General features: G+C 41.2%; 1 protein-coding gene across 8 annotated transcripts in view; it reads right to left on the reverse strand.

Annotated features, from left to right (window-relative positions):
* Positions 1 to 2,291: 2,291 nt before the first annotated feature.
* The window catches only part of RASGEF1B (RasGEF domain family member 1B), a 470,215-nt gene continuing 449,220 nt past the window's right edge, over positions 2,292 to 23,286 (reverse strand). For 7 of the 8 annotated variants that reach the window (XM_045018874.1, XM_045018870.1, XM_045018872.1 and 4 more), the window contains 13 exons: positions 22,855 to 23,037; positions 21,986 to 22,108; positions 20,803 to 20,940; positions 16,317 to 16,529; positions 16,110 to 16,184; positions 14,756 to 14,851; positions 14,203 to 14,305; positions 13,026 to 13,105; positions 11,844 to 11,942; positions 7,317 to 7,412; positions 5,965 to 6,088; positions 5,203 to 5,275; positions 2,292 to 3,653 (listed from right to left, as the gene is read on the reverse strand). In XM_045018874.1, the coding sequence (XP_044874809.1) occupies positions 3,629 to 3,653; positions 5,203 to 5,275; positions 5,965 to 6,088; positions 7,317 to 7,412; positions 11,844 to 11,942; positions 13,026 to 13,105; positions 14,203 to 14,305; positions 14,756 to 14,851; positions 16,110 to 16,184; positions 16,317 to 16,529; positions 20,803 to 20,940; positions 21,986 to 22,108; positions 22,855 to 23,031 (1,422 nt within the window). In that variant the 5' untranslated portion in view covers positions 23,032 to 23,037 and the 3' untranslated portion in view covers positions 2,292 to 3,628. The remainder of the gene's footprint in view (positions 3,654 to 5,202; positions 5,276 to 5,964; positions 6,089 to 7,316; positions 7,413 to 11,843; positions 11,943 to 13,025; positions 13,106 to 14,202; positions 14,306 to 14,755; positions 14,852 to 16,109; positions 16,185 to 16,316; positions 16,530 to 20,802; positions 20,941 to 21,985; positions 22,109 to 22,854; positions 23,038 to 23,286) is intronic. The other variant, XM_045018871.1, reaches the window with a different exon arrangement.

A 23,286-nucleotide genomic window follows, 5' to 3' on the forward strand; every position in this document is an offset into this window, starting at 1 on the left:
CTCTCTGTGAGGTACACTAGCAAGCTCACTCTGCATCACTGATTAATTTAGAAAGCATTTAGATGCTACAGTCCTGGGTGGTAGAGAAAACCCTACTGAGAGTGCTCTCGCAAGGCTGATACCATTTTGACTCATCTAAAAATGATGCATCTTTTAATTCTCGGTGGAATCTTAGTTCACTCGTCAAGATTTGATGTCTTGGGAGTCGCAAGAGAAACAGTGGTGCATGGTCTTATCCCACATGCTGATCAAAGGTATATTTTCTCTTGCTGGCTTGATCACAGATGGCAACTGTAAAACAAGCTTCTCACTATTTATTACACACAACAAATGACGCCTACATTCATGTCAATGCTGAGTCTGCATCCAAAGCAAGGGACTTAGCTTTACCTTTGTTTTTTTTTGGTCACCACGTGCTCCATCAGCCAAATGACAAGCTCCCTTTTGGAGAAACTGCTGTCTGTGGATCCTGAAGGCCCTGGTAATCATCTTGTCCCCACAGGCACTACTGGAGAATGGATACCCAGGTTCCAGATAAATCACCCCTGTAATTTCACTGTAAGTTGTGTCCTGCTCTCACTCCTTTTCCACACTGAACCTCTGCCCTTTTGAGCTGGTGCACTGCTCAATGAACGTAAAGCCACTGAATCCAGAGGAACTAAGTGAGAGTTTTGAGAACTATTCACCTTTCAGAGGTGTGTAGCATTTCATTTCAGGTGCTTGAGTAGTCTGATGACTTGAAAACTCCTGCTCTGCTAGCCAAGTGCCATAAGATCAGGATGATCCACCTGTTTCTGAAGTATCAGGAGTTGGCCACTGCCAGAGGAAGATTCTCCATCTCTATCTTTCCCCTCCAGCCACTCACCAGTACTCATTAGCCAAGTGTGCAATGCTTGACCAGAGGTGAGCATCCCTTTGAAAGAACTCTATTTTAAGGATGGGGCTAACCTTAGCTTGGCATGTCAGGGCTCTCCATGCCTCACAGTCAATCCAATTGTGTTGGATTTGGGAACGTTAAAATGCCAGTGGACGAAATTCAGCTGGGGCATAAGTGAGCACAACTCCTGTGAAAGCTGATGAAGTTGTGACTACAGAGCCCAGGCTGCATTTAGAGCCCAATTCCTCAGCAGCCGCCTCCTATTACCATTTTTTAAGAGTGGCATTCAACCCACCTCCCCTTTCTGTTGCATCCAGGGCATTCTCTGCCTTTCACATGGGAACAGCAGAGCTGCATGGGAGGAGAAGGGAAAGCGATGAGACTCGCATCCCTATCATCAAAAACTAAAGTTCATTAACATTCACAATAAGCAGCCTCCCGTTTGCCTGGGGCAGTGGAAGTTGTATCCACTTTTACATCGGAGTCCCAGGCCGCTGCACCTGCTGTTCTGCCATCAGGGCAGTGAGGCCCAGCCTCCTGGTTACTAGCATCTGCCTTTCCGCAATAGGAACACCACACATACACAACACGGAGCCCACGCTTCAGGCTGACATTGCTTAATGCTATTCCTTCTTTTATTTACAAAGGCATCATTTCAACTACATCAATTAGAAATGCATGTCTAAGCCAGCCCAGGAGTCTAGCTGTGTTACACAAGGCAGGAGGGGAACGTATCAATTATTTTCACAGTTAAGTTAGCCCCTCATTCCTCTCTCTCTGCCTTTTCCTGTGATCAAAGCCAAAAAAAGAGTAGGTGTCTGCGGGCAGCAAGTGGTTCAACATGGAAACTTCCTTCCTTTAAGTATCTTATGATCACATCGCCATGTCATTGTATTTAAAAAGGAAAGACTGTAACAGTGTTCCCAATATTCTAACATTAGAAATATAAAATGCCTTGGACATTTCAAGGTTCCTCGGAAGTCCTGATGGCTGGAAGCTATGTTTGCTAGTCTCAGCGGAGACCGCCCCTGCTTGAAGGAATGAACAAAAGGAAAAAAAGAGAGACAGACTAATAGGAAAGATCCAGTATCTTCCTCCCTCCTCCCACCAACCCTCTCAAAAAACCCTCCCTTCACCATCTAAGTTCCTTGCATTTTAATATCTGGCCCCATTAAAATATACCAATCAGTCCTTTCCAACACCTTGTACCATTCAGCAGCTGGCAATTCAGGACAACTTCCCTATCCAGAAACGGTGCTTATGCATGTGCTTATCCTTGTGCATGTGTTTCATTGCTTGTCTGAATCAGGATGGACTGAAGCACATATTTCAATGTTGTCCCAAGCCAGGTCCTATATTGGTAGCTTAGAAGGGCACACTGTAGACACATCTGAAAGTCTAGAGAGATGCAGTGCAACATAAATACATGATTTTATTTTTTTTCCATTTTTTAAATAGTGGCATGGTATTTACAAACCTGTCCCTTTGTTTAGCATGTGACTTCCCATCCAGGGCAGACTAAATCTACGGTTTCTCTTTATTCCCCAGGATTTTTCCTAGGATAAATACAGTGACTAAGTACTTGGATTGACAACAGACATATTAGATGTGTAACAAAGTGAGCTATTTCACAGTCATAACAATGATAATCCAGGAAGCAAACACAAAGGAGATTGTTTTTGTTCACAGCTGTAGTCAAAGAGAAATTGTTTTTGTTTCTTGGCATCTTACCATTTCAGTCCAACTGGATTACATACTCCAGTTGTTATATATATATATATAAAAAAGCAATTGTAAAAATGACGACTTAAATAACACAGAATTTGATATTATTTGTAATGCAGCCTGTGCAGTGGTTTCACAAGTAGAATTCAAGAAAACAAAAGCAATCAGATTGCTCAACTTAATACAGGAAGTAGCCATCAAGTATGGAAATGTAGAGTAACAAAAGGCTACAGTAAAAATATAAGAATGTCTAGAAAAAGGTGGTAAACAGTTGAAAGCAAAAACCAAAACACCTTACTAGAAGATGTAAGATAGTCCCAGCTACATAGTTACTGTATTTTTCTAGTGCCTGAATTTCCTACCACAGCACTGATTCTATTATTACTTTTTTTTAAAATATAACTTAGAATGACAATGAGTTTGCCAACCAGCAGCCAACTCAAAAACTTTATGGAAAAACAAACAAAAACCAAACAACTATCATTAAAATAGGGGAGGGGAAGTCCCCACAGCAGCCAGGTTTTTTGCTTTTTTTTAATCCAGTCCTAGCCCTTCTTGGCAATGCTGACTCAGGCTGAGCTCCTGGCTATATTCAGCATATTGGGAGTGGAAGTTCTTCTAATGCAGATTTGGGATTCAGCTGGAGGAATGGAAAGCCCTATAATCCAGTACCAAACCTTAAAAGTCCTAGTAGCAGCAAGCTTCAACAAAACAAGGAGAAAAATTCCATCCAGGTGTTATGAAATGATTCATACAAGGAACTTGAGATCTTCAAAGGATTCTGCCATTCCTGTCCTCAATCAATAGCCAAGTGAGTTGTGATTTAACCTGATCTGTCCGATCTGAGAAGGTGCCTGTTTGTTCTTGAGTTAACTTGTTTTTATCTTTGCTGACATGTCTTCTCAATTGGCTGCACAGTTCACATCACTTCAATGCCATTCAGTACACACAAAATAAATCAAGCTGGGTCCCCCCTTCCTAGTCCACATCACACAGTAGCGGCAGGAGCAGCAGGCATCTCACATGTTAAACTCTGCCTAAAAGTGTTGACCTAAAGGAGGGAGGGAGAGAAAGAGTAAATAGCAGCATTCATTACAGTGATGCAACTATCCTCAGATAGGCTCAGACTGCCTCCCATAACGCTGACCTCAGTTTTCTGCATTCTTATCACATGTTCTGGCAGGTTTTCAAGGCCATACTCTCTCTCTTTCTCTGTTGTTTTGTCTGAGTATAATCAGCACTGGGTGTGTGCATCCCCAGCCATCCCATTTGCAGAGTAAGAGTTTTCCCTCCCTCAATGGGTTGGCACTAATCGCATTGAACTGTTAAGTCTCCCATGATGCACAAGCGAGAAGAAAAACGTGCCTACAGCAGAAGCCAGCTGAACAGCAACCATCTGCTTAGGTCGAAAACAAAACCATAAAGAACTCTACGCTGCAGAACACTCTCTAGTATGCCCCCTGGGACCCTAAGAGTGGACAAGAGCAGTAAATGTATTACACCAAAGATGGCCTTAAGCTCTGCGGGACCACAAGCGAGGAAGGCAGGTACTGCCAGGGGACATACTGGAGAAAATTGAGTCCTGGGTTCTTTCACTGCTGCAAAGAATTGGGGGTAAGGTGATGGGACTAGAAACAGCTTAAAAAAAACAACAACCCCACCCACCCCACAACAGGCTTTGTGAACTTTCCCCTCTGCTTCTACTACCAGAGAAACTAGTGTGAGCTATGAGTTGCTGAGGCTGCCAAACAGTTGCTTATCCTTAAGGATGGCCCTGCGTCTAATGTTACAATAAGGTTATTGCCTAGTTCAACGGTTCTCAAACTGTGGGTCGGGACCCTGTTTTATTGGGGTCACTAGAGCTGGTGTTACACTGACCCAGGCCGAACCCCAAGCCTCACTGCCTGGGACCGAAGCCTGAGATCTCCAGTCCTGGGCAGCTGGGCTCAGGCTTCAGCCCCCCTCCTGGGGTCACTTAGTAATTTTTGTTGTCAGAAGAGGGTCCCAGTGCAATGAAGTTTGAGAACTGTTGGCCCAGTTTAAAGCAGCTGCGACAATGCTACAGCCCTGTCCATCCCTCTCTCCATGAATAAGCATACGAAAGAGAATGAACACACGACATGTGTTATAGCAGCAGCAGAGGAGCAGCTATGTACAAGACATCCCAAATTCTGTTTTCCTACCTGGATGCCAAAGTGAAGTCATCCATCGTCACATGGAGTTACCCAAAAACTCTCGCTAGGTTTGAGAGCCCAGGTTCAGAATGGGACAGCTAACTCAGGCACCTCTGTTTGAGAAACTGAGCTCACAGTATCAGCGAGAAAAGCTTTCTAAAACTTCAGAGAGGTTTTTCTAAACTGAGCTGGGCAGGATATCCCAATTTAAAATTAAGCTGCGCTCCAAATCCCTCTGGGGCAAGATAAATAAGAAGTGGCTGTACTAATTCTTCCAGAAAATCCAGAAGCTCAGAGATGGTTTCAAGTTGATTCTCTGTCCCATCTGCTGAAGCATATAATGTGTCATTTGGTTTTTAACTGTCCGATGCTAGAATTACATCTCACTCTGTTGATTTATTGATGCCAATAACCTTTGACACAAACCTTAGAGTCTTCCATCTGTCTTTTTCAATGTGATTCTCAGGACCTTCGCTCTCATAGGAAGCCATGTAAAGTGCTGCAATCAGAGGGAAGACTGATGCATTAGTGCTACTGGCATTTTAAAAATTCACCATTCTCCTACAGTGTCCTGCAGCAAAATAAAATCTCTTCATATTAGCCATCCATCAGATTATGGCGCCATAGTTCCATTACCAAGTACATCGTCACTCACAATTGCATTCAGTCAATACTAACAAAAAGTACATGAGAACAAAGACTATCCTCAGGGAAAAGAAGAATTGCTGAGGAAACTTAAAACATAGGAAGATAGGAGCGAACACTTGCAAAAGAAAGGTTTGAGCTCAGAGCAATATTGCTTTTTGAACTAAAGGCAGAGTCCCAGATTGTTTTTCTAGCAGCATCCCCTAGGTCAAAGCCTTCTGAAAGGCAAAGCAAATACATACACTTTGGATTATGTTTTTGTGGACTTGCTTCCCGATTCTTGTTTGTTTTTCCATGACTTATAATCTTTTATTTTAAAGCAGGGAAAGGGGCCAAAACCACTTTTCAGAGAACACACACACTTTCAAAAGGTAACTTTTATTCCCCGTGTTTCTGTGGGTCCACTGTCACTTATAGATCACGTTTAGATTTGTGACGAAGGACGACCTAGTCCTGGAGCAATGGGGTAACTTCATACAGGAAGAGAGTGAGCAATATTTGGCACATAATCATCGGAAAAGCAGCGCACGGTGTATTCCTTACCATCGTCACTGAAGACTGGGGCAGCGAGCAAGTACTGCAGGATCTTCCGATCCCTCTCAAACGGACACTCCACTTGCTTCCATGTCATAAACTCACTCACTTGTTTCGCTAACTCCCAAAATTTCTATAAATGGGCGGTGGGGGGGGAGGGGGGAGGGGAGGAAACAAAAACATAAGACGAATGAATTTTAGCCATCTGCTTGATTGACCATAGATAAATGAATCTGGGTTTAAATTAGGCTAATTACAAGCCAGACTTCCAAGCGGTAGCACAAGAGGGGTGGAAAAACTGAATTTCTGTCCCTGGAGAAATTCCAATATTTAGACATTTATTTTTTGTCCCAAATTGAGACAAAACCCATATTAAAATATCACAACCTTTTGCAGAACAAAGTGTTTAGAAAAAAATCCAGTTTGGGTGTTTCATTTTGACATTTTTGATCCAAACCGAACATTTTGATGTTCCCAAATTCAAATATTTAGTTTCAGTTTGTTGACTCGAAAAGTTCAGATTTTTCCATGATGGAAAGTTCTGCTAAAATAGATATTTCCACATGGAAAATTCCAGTTTTGACAAAACGTCATTTTCCAACAGTAAAATGTTTCATTTAAAAAGTTTTTTTGATCAACCTTAAACATAAGGGCATTCCAGATCATACGATTCAGGTTCTGAAAAGGTTACTGAAACTAATGTGCGTCTATGTGCTATAGCATTTCCCTACAAGTAGAAAGTATGTGTGCAGAACATTAATATATTGCGATCATGCATAGACGCTCACACCGCACAGAGAATTTAAAAGGCAGAACCCCGAGAGACTGACTTGTACCACGCAGATAATACAACATCCCAGCAAGCAGTGGAACATAGCAACTAAAGATGGTTGGGACCTCGAATTTCCATTCCATGGGAAATTCTGATGTTTCAAAAAGTTTGTTCCAATTTGGAAAGAAAGGCTGAAACATCAATATTTTCTGCAAAATAAAAGTTTTACTTCTAGTATATTTAAATATATAAATAGTTAAATTAATATAATATTTAAGTTTAGATTAAATGAATTGAAACTATCAAAACTGATCATTGTGACTTTTCCATCATCCCTATCTAAAAATTGGCAACATCGACACATTTCTACAAAATGTTTTTATTTTAACAAATCTGTATTTTTTGACATAAAAACATCCCCTCAAGATTTTTGAGGATCCCTACTAGTAACTGGTAAACGTACTAAACTTGTGGCCTAATTTTGTTCCCAATGAAAGCAACATCAAGAACTGGGTTATGTTTCCTGATCAGGGAGTTAAAGGAGTGGCAATTAAGTAATATCCAGTTCTAAATAAAATGTTCTACTCACTTCAAAATTAACATGGCCGTTTGGAAGGCGATTGGCACAACCCTCGTTGAGAAAGTAAATGTCTTTGATTAGGAGACTGAAGAAAGGTATCACGATCTAAAGAAAAAACAAGAGCCCACCTTCAGTAGGACACAGAATCGAGAAACAACAGTAGTATCACATGTATGAAACATTAAGTCACCTTATCTAAAAATTAAACATCATACTGAAAAGCCAAAGTCTGCAAGTGTTCCTTTCATCTTGTGGGCATGCTGCATTATAGAATACATGAAGTAAAGATAGTTATCACCCCACTCTAGTCTCTTTAGTTTCATCTCGGATCCACCTCCTTTCTTTGTCCCAGACTCCTTCCATCCACTGTGTCTCTGGGAAGCTTCTAGCACTCTCGGAATTGCAATTAATCTATCTGTTTTCATGGCCATACTTGTCAACTGAGCACACAATGTACATTCACTACCTTTGGAGTGACAGCTGTCTGCCTAACGTGCTCCGTTTCTGTTATAGTGGCCGTCATTAGTTTGACCTTTCCTCACCCACGCTTGCAGACTCTAGACTGTACACATTCAGAGGTACCTCACTTCTTGTTTGTGCATTATAAACAGGTATCTGGATGTTAATGCCCAAGTTAGAATGCTGTGGAGAGCTGAAAAACCACATCAACAGCGATAAAACCCAAAGGGCTGATGGTATGGTATCATGGCATTTGGAGGTCACTTCTGCAACCAAAGAGGAATAGTTTTTCCTATAGACTCTGCTCTATGCCCCTCAATCTCCTTTGAAGGTAGGACAAGAAGTAATGGATTTAATTTTCAGCAAGAGAGATTTAGATTAGTTATAAGAAAAACTGCCTAACTATAAGGATAGAGAAGCACTGGAATAGGATTTCAAGGGACATTGTGGAATCCCCATCATCAGAGGTTTAATATCAGGGTAAACACTTGTCAGAGATTATCTAGGTATATTTGGTCCTGTCTCACAACAGGTCTCTTCCAGCCCTACATTTCCATCCGTCTATAAAGGCTCCTCTTTCCAACCCAGACAGGATCCTATGACCCTGTTTCAGCCAATGGCTAATAAATGGAGCTAGTCAGGAACGATTTCCTGACAGAAAATGCAGTTCCTGAAAAATCAAAACGTTTCCATGGGAAAATTGAACAGAAGTACTTTGTTGTGGGTCCGTTTGATCCAAATCAGAATATTTCATTTTGTTGAACTAACCCAAAAAGTTTAGTTTTGAAACAATTCAATAGAACTATTTTCCTGTGGGGCTCTCGCTCTTTATATTGGACTGGGCTCCCTGGAGGACTAAATCTCCCATAATACAATACAGATTTCTTTATGACCGAGCTTTCCGTGGCACATCGTTGGAGTCACAAGACTGGGTGCATCAAAGGAGATGTAGGTCTGGCTAGGGAACCTGGCCCATTTTGGAGAATGTCCCTGAACTACAGCTCCCATGAGGCCATGCACCACAAGGGGGGGAGGGGAGGGGAGGGGATTGTGGGTCAATTTGATACACCAAAATGAAACATTTTGATTTTGGGAATGTCAAAATGTTTTCCTTAGCAAAAACATTTCTTATGTTTGATCATAACAGAAATTCTGAATTTTTTTGTCCCAATTTGGGACAACCACAAATGTGGAAATTTGGAATTTCCAAATTTCACTCAGCTCTACAAATAAATATATAGGAATAAACTCTCTGGATTCCTGAATCTACATAATATATGCAGGATTTTACACCTTGATTTGTATTCAAACAGGCTCTTAGCTCTCAAAACCCATATTTTATTTTTAAGTGCAAAACATGCATGAGCGAGCAGAACGTACAAGTATCATCCTGCCTTACAGTTAAATGTATTCTATAAGCACGAAGATCGGGTTTATTAATCCTGACATGCAGAGCCAATATTATAAGAAGTTGATGAATTATTTAGTAACTTGCCTCTAAGTGGAGGTAGGTTAGCAAGCTATTTGGCTCCTTTCCAAGAGAAATTCAAGGGATGCAACAAAGGTTCTGCATTAATGTATGTCCAAGTCCTGATTATTTTTCGAACGCTGGTTTATTGCAAAGAGGTTGTACCTTTCTTTGCCTCCCTTTCTCAGTAATATTACAGCGACCCTTGTGTTCCAAGAGAGGATTTTTGGCCTAACCTGATTAGGTCACAAGGATACTTTGTTATTCTTGGCTATTCACACTAATGAACCCCAGCAAGGCACCTTTAAAGCTGAAATGGTAGCGGTCATGCAGAGAAGAGACGTTTACTCTATAAGAATGTCTAGATTAGCGCTTGTGCTCCCCATTTTGACTTGAGTTGACTAGTAGACTAGAAATGCTAATCTAGACATTCCAAACACAGACATTTGGGGTTTAGGACACAAGTGCTTGTGATTTACCCTGGGCAGAATCAAACGCTGGAACAGGGAAATCTTTACACAATTTCCATCCCGCCTGCCCAAATCCCCATTTCAAAACAAGGTAAGAGGAAAGTAAACCTGAATGAAACGCAATACAATGGCAGCAATTTCTTCCTATTCTCATTCATCTATAGCATTATTATTAAAATTAATCCTTCTGGATCTTATTATGCTACTGGCGACTCTGATCCTGCAAGCTGACCCACACGGACAAACGTGGCCATGCAAAACCAGTGAGCATGGATGGACATGTGCATAGGAGGACCCGGACCAGCGTTAGTAATCCCATTGAGATCAATGGGACTATTTGTGGAGTACAGCACTTCTTAATATGAATACGAATAAAATGCCATGGGATCTGAAACAAACAGTTTTTTGTTTTTACCAAAGCCCAAGGATACACAGCACTTTAAAACAGCTGCAACAGTACTAAGCAGGGACCAAACTTTCAGTCGAATACATCTTTGACCCAGGGCAATATCTTAAAGATTCACTTTTCCCTCCAGTTTCTTTCATCCAAAAAACCTCAGTCCATCTAACTGTTTGCACTCTGAACCTGGTTTTTTGTTTGTTTGTTATTTTGCTGCAAAGAATCCTCAAAAATTGATCCTTTTGTAGAGCAGAATGAAGAGGAATAAAAAAAAATAAAAAAAACCCAGCAGCAGTGTAAAATGGATATTTGTGTCTGCCACTGCGGGCAAAACAGAGACGGCAAGACAGACGTGTAGATAGAAATCATTTTCTTCGTGGGGTTTTTAAGTTGTTTAAAAAAATATTAAATAAGCCACGTTTTAAAAGAATAAGAGAAGAGCCTGTTGTGCATCCACTAGGCCAGTGGTTCTCAAACTGTGGGTCGGGACCTCAAAGTGGGTAGGGCTGGCTTAGACTTGCTGGGGGGCCCAGGGCTGAAGCCTGAGCCCCACCACTTGGGGCCAAAGCTGAAGCCCAAAGGTTGCAGCCCTGGGTGTCGGGACTCAGGTCACAGGCCCCCCGCCTGGGGCTGAAGCCCCTGGGCTTTGGTCTCCCCCCTCCCAGGTGGCAGGACTCAGGTGGGCTCAGGCTTCAGTCCCCACTCCTGGGGTCGTGAGAACCCCTGCACTAGACTATTATTTTTCTCATGTTTACTAGTTCCCTATGGGGCACTCATCAAAATTTCCACTTTTTCTGCCTGTTCAAGACCTACATGAACATGAATCTGCCTCTCTCTGTGTATATCCCGCATGCAAATAGCATCCTCTCTGGGAGGAGCTAGGAATGCCTTCAAGAGAGCCTTCTGCCTCCAATACCTATGACAATTCTCAGGGCTCTTCAGGTTCACCTTTGCACTAGCTTTCATTGCCTGCAGATATGCTAACTGGCTTTCCCTGGAGGTGCTGGTACCGAAAGGTCCTCTCCCAGATCTCCCTCCCTTCCACAGAAACATTGGTGTCCGGAGGAAGTGGGGAATGGAAGAAAAATCACTGGGGGCAATTAAAAATTGTGTGAAATGCTCATGAAAGGAGTCAGATTGAAACTCCTTGAGACTGAATTTCATCTACAGGGTGGCACACAGCATGAGTGGCAGCAGTGCATGTTTCCTCACACTGCCCCACTATTGCTCCTCAGCTCCGGTCTGGAAGGACCAACAAATAAGGACAGAGTAGCTCAGCCACTCTTCCTTTCAAACCTTGGCCTTTCCACCTAGACTGCTGACAAGGAACCAAGTGCCATTTGTGATGTTCTCTCAGATGTAGGCACCTGCCCAGACCACTAATCCTACTTCATTTAGGATATGAAGATAGTAACCCCTTTCAGTCAGTACGAACCTGGACTGGGCTTCCAGTTGAAATCATGAGGTGAAAGGATCTTTATCCCAAGCCCTCTAATCTTGTAAGATTTCCCATTTCTTTCCCTGTGTGTTCTCAGATACCATACCAGAGGATAAAGTCTTGTTCTTGGTGATTCACTACACAAGCCTCATGGGCAGACAGAGACCCAATGCTGAGGCAAATATTTTAAAGGCAGCTGACTGAGGTTAGTGCCTTAGAATTTGAATAGCTCGAGAACAGCTCACCACATAGCGTAACAAGCACATTTCATTTCTGTCCATTTGCTCAGTGATTTACAAACTACCTTCTCTCTGTTGCTATGTGCCGTCAAGGACCTCTGAGCTGCCCCACGCAGAGCGGTTCGGTAATTGTAAAAATTGCTAGAAGGGTCCATCTGATGCTAGAAGTGGGAAAAAATGTAAATAATGAGCTTTGGCGATTTAGTGCCAATACATGTACAGTGCTTTTCACTAGAGAGGCTAAGTTTAGAACCCAAGAAGTCTATTGAATTGCATCACAAATGCCATCTTTAAAGTACAGCTAAAACAAATCTACTGTTCTGAGAGGTCCTTACACATGGAAACTCATTTTTAAAGAATGCCCAGTGATCAAGTACAAATCAGGCTTTCATAGAAGCACTACTGTGCATCAGTCAGACTCGTCACACTTCCTCCCCAAAAAACTGTATTATCAACTCAAATTCCAAGGCTTAAATTCTGCTCTCAGAGCCATACAATGGGTCTCAAATCATGAGACCAATATTCTGCTCTTCCAGTGTGTGTAACTTGCTGTGAGATTACATGCCAAATGAGTGGTCAGGACTGAGTTACACACATGTACTGAGTGTCACATTTTCTACCATACAAATTGTTTGAAAAATCTCAACTGGATTGTCAATTAATTCAAGATAGTTAACACAGTGGTAACAGCAAATCTGAATCCCTAAGGTAACACACACATTTGTAACCTAGAATGTTCACGTTGCACTCTACAAGTGTGTTAGCTACCTTGAGTTCATTAGCAGTCAATGAACTTGAGATACAAAAAACCCTCAACTCTAGTGTACACACACCCTTAAGGGTTAAATTCTACCATTCAGATTTGAAAGCAGAGTTTTTCTTGATTTATTTACTCTCCCACCACAACCACAACCCTATTGCACACCTCTAAGCAAAGAAGAATTACCCACAATTTCAAGTTCCAATTGAAAAAATTTCAACTAGTTCCAGTTGGCAAGTAGGTTTTGCAATAAAACTGCAAGGTATATTGAGCGGCTGGCTCTTCTAAACCCAAAAGGGACCCAAGCAGGAATTAACAGAGGCCAGAAGTCAGTTGAAGGACTCCAACAGAGTGCATGAATTTGCACTACGGGCATGCACACATCAAATTTCATTCAATATCCAATAGGATAGGACCCAGTAAGACTCACATTCCAGCCTACACTCCGTTGACAGCAGTGTGACCCTGTATAAATTAAACATACCTCAAGAATGTCAAATTTGGCCGTCTTGACTTTTGCCCAGGTTTTCTTTAGACGGGAGACCGGACTCATGTTCATACCAGCTTTATCAGAGAAAGACAATTTAAAAATTTAATGGAACAAAACTAGTCTAAGATAAACCAAGTAACTAAGATGTAAAGTAATTCTATAATGAAAGTGCTATTAACAAAAGAAGGCTTTTCATAGGAGATATATAGCCATTTCCATATATTTTTACTACCAATATATTTACAGTATAACAGAAACAGCAGTACCCATCAATTCTACATGTTATTGATAGATCTTTATTTTTCTCTGTCTGGCTAGGGATGGGTTCCATGTATTTTAACCCCAGACCACGTCCAATAAGGATAAGAGATTAATAAAAGGTATCCCACTATGATACTTTGGGATGAGAGTTTACTAAAAAAGTGGGTGATGAGATCTGAAAAGTTACAATGTAAAAATTGAGGGCAACCTCATTAGTCTCCTTAAAGTGTGGTCAGTAAATTATCTGAATACAAGTCTATGGGCTTCTGTTGCATGCACTGAAGTAGGGGCTGCCCATGCTACATCTCACCTCCACTATGCAGATGCAATGAGGCTAAGTGAAGGGTGACCTTTATACTCTTCCAATATATGGTGTCTTTGACTATTATATACAATGGTTAGTGGACCCTGAGATGACGACAACTCCTCCTGAAGTCAACAGGAATTTTGAGTTACTTCAAATGGGGATAGGTTCAACCCCACTACTCCAAACACTTGAGCACAAAAATAATTTTACCCCTATAAATAATACAATTGATCAGGAGGATCAGGGCCATTGCCGAGAAGCCAGTGCTCTCCTAGGAATGGGGTTGGAGGGTACTGAGCTTTTTGAAGCATATATCATCCAATGAGTCTTTTAAACACTAAGTCACCTCTCTCGTCCTCTCTTTTTAATGGCGTAATTGAAGGTAACTGTAGCTTGAACTAGAACACTCTTCTCCAATCTTTTATAAATGTATAATATAACAAAGATATTTATCTACTCTCTATCATTTCCTTCCCTTCCCTCCCTGCTGGGTACTGTAACTAGAGAATAGGATCCCATATTTAAGCATCCAAATGGTTTTTTAAATCTTTAGATTAAAGACAAGGAAAAACTCTCCCATAAATCCCCAGCCTTTATACTCACAAATAATCGCCATTAAGGAGTTAAAGTTGCCAATGTTAAAACACTCCCTAGCCACGTCAATGAAATATTCTATCATTCTTGCTCTGTGCTTCTTCTTCATAGGCTGTGAGAGACAAATAATAGTGTTATTCTTTAGCAGGAAAGGGAGACCTCCGCTGGACTCCAAAAAGGGATGACACTATTGTTAAACATCTCTTTTGTAGGTGTTGCAACTTCACACCGTGTTCTACAAATAGAGCAAGTGGCATTTCTCACTCCAAAACGCTTCTGAGATGAGAAAGACAAACCAAAGGAGTTGAGGAACTTCAGGACAATGATGGCCTGGGGAATTAGTGGAGAGGGAGCCCCTATGAAGGATTTGTGGAAGGAGGTATCTAAAGAAGAGAGAAGGTGGTTGATAAACAAGATGGGACAGAAGCTCTTCTTGGCATAAAGGAGAACATATGATGGTGGAAGTGTGGAAGAAAGCCAAAGGAAGAGTAATGAAGCTACTGATGCTTCAGAGTTTCAAAAACAGAAAATTGTTGTGTGCAAAGGAAAAGGACTTGCTCACCATGCAGATTTCGGTAGCAACTAAGTAGCTGAGTCTGTTAAACCATTCTACATAGGCTTCCAGATTACGGGTCTTCTTTTGATCAGCATAACAACTCTGAAGAAAGAAAGGGAAAACACAACCTTGTTAACTTATTCTGCATTCTTCTTCGAGAGAGTGAGATTCCTAATCTGCAACCTGAGCACCTTAAACTTTCACCCAGTCAGATATCATAAGGTAAAAGTAGGGTCAATCACCAAAGAAAACTCAAGATGCAGAAAAGTGGTGTTGGTGACTCAGCAGGTGATATTTCTCTGAGGCCTTGATTCAGAAAAGCACACATGCAGGTGCTCAACATCAAGCACCTGCTTATGTCCCATTGAAGTGCTTTGCTGAATAATGACACTTAAGCACTTTACTGAATGAGGACTAAAGCAATGCTGAATCATAATGCAAGGGGACGCCATGGTGCTGGGTTTTGAATGAGATATAAAACTGAGTCCTGACCACTCATTTGGCATGTAAATTCCAGTGTCTAGGCCCAACCAGCAGATTACATTCTGCCTTCTTAAAATGCTCCCAGTAATTTCAGCTGGAGTCTTATTCTTCCTTTCCTGTTCCGTGCTATTAGGTAGTGCATTGGAACAGTTCCCGCAATTCATCCCAGAGGGTCTGAGTAGCAGTGGGTGGAGAGAGAGATTTTCATCATCTATAGAAAAGCATTTCAGAATCCCAGCTGGATAAAAGCTATTCTATTCTGTTTGCCACATTTGAGGAGAACAGGTAAGTACAGTACGAATTACATGGCACAGTCAATATGTGGATCATAAGCATCTCCGGAACATGAGCGAAAGAGGTAACAGCTCCAGCACAGTTAGTTAAAAGCAGTTTGCCCTTGCCCTTCATTCTATAACTCAGAATTCTCTTCAATACATCTTGTACTGTACCTGCAACAAGGACTGCAATTTGACCCTCCTCGGTTTCTTTCAAATAGCTCAATTTCCTAAAAGGACAGGAGGGGAATAATGGATGGGGCAAGTGTCAAGGTTGAAATGCATCTCACCTTGGCTATAGACCACAGAGAAACCATTCCCAGGGCTGGATTCTCAGCTGGTGTAAAAATCACTGAAATCAATTTAAGTGAATGGGAGTTTGTTTGCTTGAGCAAAGACAGAACATGAGCTGGATTTGCTCCCTAAATGGACAATGATTCACACGAAGTAAAGCGGATATGTTTTAAAAGTTCAGCTATCAAGCATGTTCACGCTGATATCTACCTAGAGATAAGAGTATTCTAACTATCCTGTATAGTGCTTGTGGGTCAGTATAGGATACTATTCCCATTCCACAACTGCTCTCGTTCCCCTCCATTCACCTTGTCATTGTCCAAAGGATCCTTTTGTACGAACGCCTGGACAAATTCTTCTGGTCCAATGTAATTGAGCCTCTCCTACATTTAAAAATAAATTAAAGCCAAGCAATCATTTCCTTTGCTGATTTGTATTTCAAACAGAAGTAAAAAGTAGGAAGAATAAAATTGTGGTTGGAAAATACATATATGAATGACCTGGCATCAACTTACCAGCTCTATGTGAGTCAGCTGCTGGGCTAACATGTAAGGGTCATTGCAGACAGTGATTATGTCCCTCTGTATGGACTGAGGTTTGATCTTCAGGACTGTCAGTCGATCTGTGGATGTTGCATTGATTTTTGCAAGTACTTCTTCATACTGGCTGAGAGAGGCAAGTTTTCGGATCAGGCTCTGGATGATTTGCTGTACGTTCTTCCGATACATCTGCCATGACACAAGACAAGCGAAGGATATTCCCAGAATATGAAAGGCTATTAAATTCCTGATGACACTAAGATAACGAATATCCATCAGAATGAAGCTATCAACTTAGAAACTCACAGAACCAAGTGTATTCTTAAAGCGACCATTGCCAAATCAGTACATTAAGAGCATGCATTTAACATGTAGTCCTTGGGAGCGCTTAATTTAAGGTTTGATTGCTTTAGGGATTCAGTGGTGTCCTCACCAGTCCAAGCCACAACAGAAATGGAAAGTACCTTTCACCTACAGTGTAAAATGAAACATTGTCCATCTGGGTAAAATACCGTCTCCCACTGTTTAAGGCAGTAAGGAAAAAACCTAATCCATGAGTTTAAAGTGTAGTCATTCTGTGATGCTACGGGCCTAATTCTATTTTCACTGGTGTAAATCAAGACTAATCCCATGAAGTCTAAGTCTGCTCCTATTAATGTCAAGAGGAGTTTTGCCATTGGCCTCAGTGGAAGCAGTTTGCAAATCTACATACAAAGCTTTGCACAGGTCTCTAACGTCAGTGGGGGAAATTAATCCAAAATTGAATTAACACAATAATTACAAAATGGCAGTCATGTCTTCATTCACAGCTTAGGGAACATCTCTCCGCTAAAAGGCAGGGGGTGATACGCCTGCTAAATGACTCTGATATATGCAGCAGTCTACAAAACACTGCCATCCCTGCAGCTTTCTTTTGGGACCTCTTCAGGAGCATGAACATGACAAAGGCAGGTTTGGCATGGGCGTGGCATGACTTTTGACCTGGGTGTGTGTGATATAGTCATTTGGGGCAGGGCAGAGAACACACAACAATGGGTCTAATCCATTATGGAACAATCTTATGCCCCTGATTTTCCAGCACAAACATATGTGCTCTTCAGAGAAATGTAGCCAGTTAGGATGATAGGCTACGCAAATTAAAGAGTAAAAATATTTGAGGAGCCCATGATGTTGGCAAATAGAATAAGGCATCATGAACCAACACAATTGGAACACTGATTGAATGCTGACCGTGTGTACCTGGAAACCCTGTTCACAGCCAAATCTGTGTCACAAGTAGGAAGATTTGGGAGCAATTTTCACTGCCATACCCACACCTCCCTACACCCAAATTCAGGAACAGACAAAAATATTGTTTGAAACTTGTTTTCAATCTGCATTATTGTTTCAGCAATCAAAGCAGAACATAAATGAGCAGTATTCAAAGAAATACAGCAAGAGGTTCAGTGTAGGAACTGGCACCATTCCGGTTAAAACAGCAGAGAGGGAGTCTGTGGTTTTACCTCTTCCTCTGCTCTGGGGGTCATTTCCCCCAGTCGGTCAGAACAGTTTGTTGCAGATGCTCACAGTTTCAGCATCTTTTTAGATGTTTATGATGTTCAGGGGACATTTTTAATAAAAGACAGCTCTGAGAAATCCCTACGCTGAGAGCAACTATCACAGAAACAGAGGCAGATAATGGGTTTCTACTTCAGAATTCAAGCTGCGGGACCTGATGGCACAACACATTTTTATATATGGCTGGTACAGCATCATTGCTTGCAACCTGAGATGGAACATATGGGGAACAGATTACAATAGATGGATCTTCTGTCCGTAAGCAGTTTATCCCGCTGATTTTGATCACCCTAATCTTAAATGTCTTTAAACCAATAACATTCATAAGAATTCTTATGCAACTGTATGCTTGTCTCCCTCCCCTACAGAGCCACAGTTCAGCAAGGCACCCAGGGAGGTGACTTGTTTTTTGTGCAAGAGTAATCCCATTGACATCAATAAGACTTTTGCACATGCTTAAGTGCTTTGCTGAGTTAGGACCACTATTAAGCATGAGAGATCTGTCGCTCTGTCTCTCACAACTGCATGATACTCTATATATTTACCTTAAACCACGGAATATACATGATTTAACTAGAAACATAACTCTAAAAAACCAAAACAAAAAAAACCCACACAGTCCCTTTGTCAGTCTTAACACAGCTCAGTTTCCTCTCACCCAGTTGCATAATCAAAAGTTATACTACAAAAACTCGTTATTTTTAAAAAGGCCTTATTGTGTCTAAGTTCCCTCACCACACACATAAATAGCATGACCACATATGGAAGACTTACATAAAACAGAAAGAACTATACACATACTTTCTGTGCTACACAACAACAAGACCAACACTTTGCAACTCTCACCCACTGACCCACTCAGTCTTTCGCAAACCAATTCCTCTAGGCCTCGAATCTTTCTACTGCTCTTCTTTGGGCTATCTCCAATTTGCCACTATCTTTCTAGTAACATGGTACCCAGAACCAAAAGTAACATTCAGGGTGTAATTGCAACAGAGCAGTAGGCAAAAAAGTTAACTTTCTGCTCTATGACATGATGCCTTGTGAATGCAACACATCCCATTGCAAACAAGCGTCTGATTTGCTTTCCACAATCACCCCTGGATCTTCTTCAGCATTACTACTTTACAAGTTTCTCCTACACATTAAATACCTGGGCTTTGAATTAGTTTCCCCTGGATATAGATACTTGTTCTTTTAGTTCCAAGTTAAGCCTAATTTTGTTCTCTTCTGCCCTTATTTTCAATCCTCAAGGTCATTTTATCTCTTTAGCAGTATTTACAATTCCTTCCAATTTATTATCATCTGAAAAATTCATTAATTATGTAGAAGAGGGAGTAAACAGCAAATTATGCAAGAGGTTATAAAAGACCGGGATGAACACCAGTCACTGGGAATGCCAATAAACATGCTGCCATTTAGTCAGCACTTTCTGTTTATCATTCTTCCAAATGTCACACTAGTACATGTTGTACTCTTTCCTGGAGAACCCTGTCATGTGAGTTATGTTCTCTGATGACACCTGCTGTACATCAGACACCCAAAGCATGCCTCATCCTTAAAGGGACAACATTAACCTAAGACTCATTAACGAAACCACCAATACAACCACCACCACAGATTTTTAAAAATCGACATTAGATTTTAATAAAGACTCTCTCTTCACTTTTCATACTGATATGTGTGTGTGTGTGTGTGTGTGTGTGTGTGTGTGTGTGTCACTTTTTAGATTTATCAGCTTTACAGGTATTTCTAGTTAGCCCTGTGAGATATAGGAAATCAGAGCAGATGATCACGGTGGTCCCTCCTTTCCAGCCTTAGCATCTAGGAATTTATGAACGGTTTCATGGTTGGTGTTTTGTTTTGTTTTATTAAAGACTCTTTTCATTCAACTTTTTAGAGTTCACCGAAACTTTTTTATTCATAATGAAGGCCACGCCCCCTGCCTCCCCCAGCATGGATCCCGGGTCACCTTGACCCCCTCCCCCAGCACCCATGGTGCCCACCACTCAAGTTTTAGTCACGGTAGGTATTTTTAGTAAAAGTCATGGACAGGTCACGGGCCATGAATTTTTGTTTACGGCCCAGGACCTGTCCATGACTTACTAAAAATACCCGTGACTAAAACATAGCCTTAATTCATAATGGATTTTTTTAAGTGGTTTATAAAACCTAAGCTTTTGGGCCTGGTTTTATCTGGGTACTTATATGGGCTTCCTCAGTTTAGCATCTCAACACCTCCCAAGAATTATCTCCAGCTCTGAACCAGCACACAGAATGATTAAGTAACTTGCCCAAGGCCCCAAAGGAAGTCGGTCAGAGACAGGAATGCAGCTCAGAACTTGAGTCCAAGGCCAGTGCCTTAAGCCAAAGCCAACTCTTCCCATCCTAGTTAATACTGTCCCTTTAGAAACGTTCCTCCTTGACATTGCAATGCTCTCCTATGGGTTTTAAAGATCAAAGGCCTGATCCCGAAAAGCCTCCTCACATTAATTCAATGTAAAGGTTCACATCAGGAAGGATTTTCAGGGTCACACCCAACTTCCTCCTAGAAAACCTTAAAATAAAATACGGAACTAAAACTTACAAGCAGCATCTGCTCACACAATTATTCCATTCTGTAGCCAAAAATAAATATTCTCCCAAGAACTCAATATGGATACTGGGACTCAGCCACGAGTTCTCAGCACAAAGGGCTGGTTAGGACTTAGGTTTTTTAAGGGTTCATCTGCACCTTAGGCACTGGACAAAACATTACATTCACATTCATAAAATTAGCTCCATAAACAATGCTACCTACCCAGAGCTGCTACATACTGTTAATAAATAACCAGCAATATTTTACTCTAGCCAAGATATTAAACTAATGTTTCCTTTCCAACCCTCTTGTGCTCAAGGTAACTACCTCATCGCCATTGGCTATTCGTTGCGCCAAGTCCTTTAGGTTCCTCATCATTCTTTCATCTCGAAAATCATACGGAAACGTCTCTGTCCACTCAGTCAACAGCTGAAGGATTTTGGGTGCAATTTTTCGTATCCGGCTCTAGTTTGGGGGGGAAAAAAGTTATATGGAACTTCAATAAAACAAATATTGAAACCAATTGAATTACAATCTACTCATTATGGATTACTGCAATTGTGGAATACAAGGACATGGAAGTCAGTTAAAGCTTGAAATGTAATTAACTTGGCATTGGATTAATTATGCCAAAACACATTGACTTCATTGGGTTTTGGACCAATCCATCAGTGAACTGGCCAATTTAAAAAGAGTAAATTCTATCAGTATAAGAAAAATCCTAGATGCTAGATATGGTAGTGTCTCCAAAAGCTACTATAAACATTATCTAACAATTAGTTATAACATCTGCAGAAATGCCTAAGGCCTCAATTCTGCAAAGACTTATGCACGTGCTTAATTAAGCATGAGTATGAACTCAGTGGGACTATTTACATATATTTAATGATTGTTAATTATTTACACTGTGATAGCCTAAGAGCCTAGTCATGGACCAAGACCCCATTGTGCTAGTTGCTGTACAGACCCAAAAAGACAGTCCCTGTCCCAAAGAGCTTACTAGCTAAGTAATCCTGCAACGCCTCAGGCAGGTGCTTAATTTGAAGCATGTAAGTAGTCCCACTGAGTTCACATTCATGCTCTTAAAGTTAAACAAGTGCCTAAGTCTTTGCAAGATTGCAGCCTAGAATGTCAAGATGTATATAGCACATCTTTAGTGCCATATGCATTTTAAGGTACGACCTCATACATATTATTAAATATATGCATGTCTTTTTCCTACTCTTTCTTTTATTAAAACAAGTTAAAACTAAAAAAGCTACTTATAGTGCACTGGGATTTTGGAAATGAAACAAATGTCTCAGTAGAGTTGGTTTTCATTCATTAGGGTTCTGTTGAATTCAGTGCCAAAACCTCCCCTTGACTTCAGCGTACGCAGGATCAAGGCGCAAATCACACTTGCTAATGATTGGTTTTCAGTATATCCAATCCTGTAGAAAACCCAGAAGTGTTCTACCTTGGCATAGAGAAAAAAAGAGTTTCGAGTCAGATTTACAAAATGAGACCTAACCTTGTCAGGCCCGGGCTCGCTTAGTCTCTGATGCTCCATGCACAAATGGCAAACCTTGGCCATTAGTTCATACGGGTGCATGAACAGCCGCGAACTGAGCAGGAAGGTGAATATGTATGTTCTCTGTAGGGAAGGGGAGAGAGAGAGAAAGAGAGAGGCAAAATCATCACGCATTTCATACTCCCCACTACAACATTACTTTCAACTCAATTTTTCATGCTTATTTCATGCTTTATCATTCAGAGTGCCACTTTGTGTATGACTTGTGGTGAGAATGGCTGAAACTACTGCAGAGGTAAGCACTTAATTGTAACGAATGTCACCTCTCCAGAGCCACTACAGCATTACATAGCAACTACTTGAGGCTAATTACACAAGACCAGACAAAAACAAGGCTGGCCCATGGCAGGGCAGGGCTCGTTTGAGTATCCCTTTGTGACAACAGTATATAAAAGTTCAGCACCTGAAATTACTCAGAGCACAATTTCAGCTCCTCTTCCCTTGCTCTGCAGGAAACCTTTGTGACCTAAACTAATAGGTCACGTAACTCATTCTAGCAGAGTGATGGAGTATAGCTCAAGAAACAAAATCCAAGTAAGATGCAATGCCACTGTTGGGCATAGCAATCAGTAAACAGGGACATACAGCAAAAAATAAAATACATTTTGTGGCCCAACTTTGTTACTATGGGCTCAGATAAGGCTTGCAAAAGCAGAGCCATTTAGATTGTGGTTGGCATCGTTCACCCCACCCCCATTACAGAGCCATTCCCAGTAACAAAAATTACATTTTGCTTTTCCCTCCAGAATCCTCCCATTCAAAAGTGTGTCAAGCACAGCTGATGTAATTTGCAGGGCGTATAGACTTACATCAGGATAGTAATCTACATTGGGTACTAAGTGTTGGATGAGGGCTTCCAGAGACCCTGACAGGAGATTGTTGTCATGGTAATAGAGTCCTCCACAGTTGTCCTCTTTTGACTGATACAGGTTTCTGTTGTAACCACTGCTGTCAAACATAGCTGCAAAGGGAGCCGTTTGTGGCATACTTTCCTGAAGGAAGGCACAAAAAAAAAGAGACACACAATAGAGTCAGAACAGACCTTTGACACCCATTTCAAAAGACTGTATCACAACAGCACGCTAAGGAAATAAAACCCTGACACAAAGTGATGAAAGCTAGATCATCTCTCACACACAAATCCTACTGCACCTGAACTGCTCCCGAGGTAAAACCAATTGCGAGTGGTGCCCTTGCTTTATCGGTTGCGATTATGAGGTAATTTTGCTTTTGTTTTTTGT

This window comes from Mauremys mutica, chromosome 5 (genome assembly GCF_020497125.1).
Source record: "Mauremys mutica isolate MM-2020 ecotype Southern chromosome 5, ASM2049712v1, whole genome shotgun sequence".
NCBI lineage: Eukaryota > Metazoa > Chordata > Testudines > Geoemydidae > Mauremys > Mauremys mutica.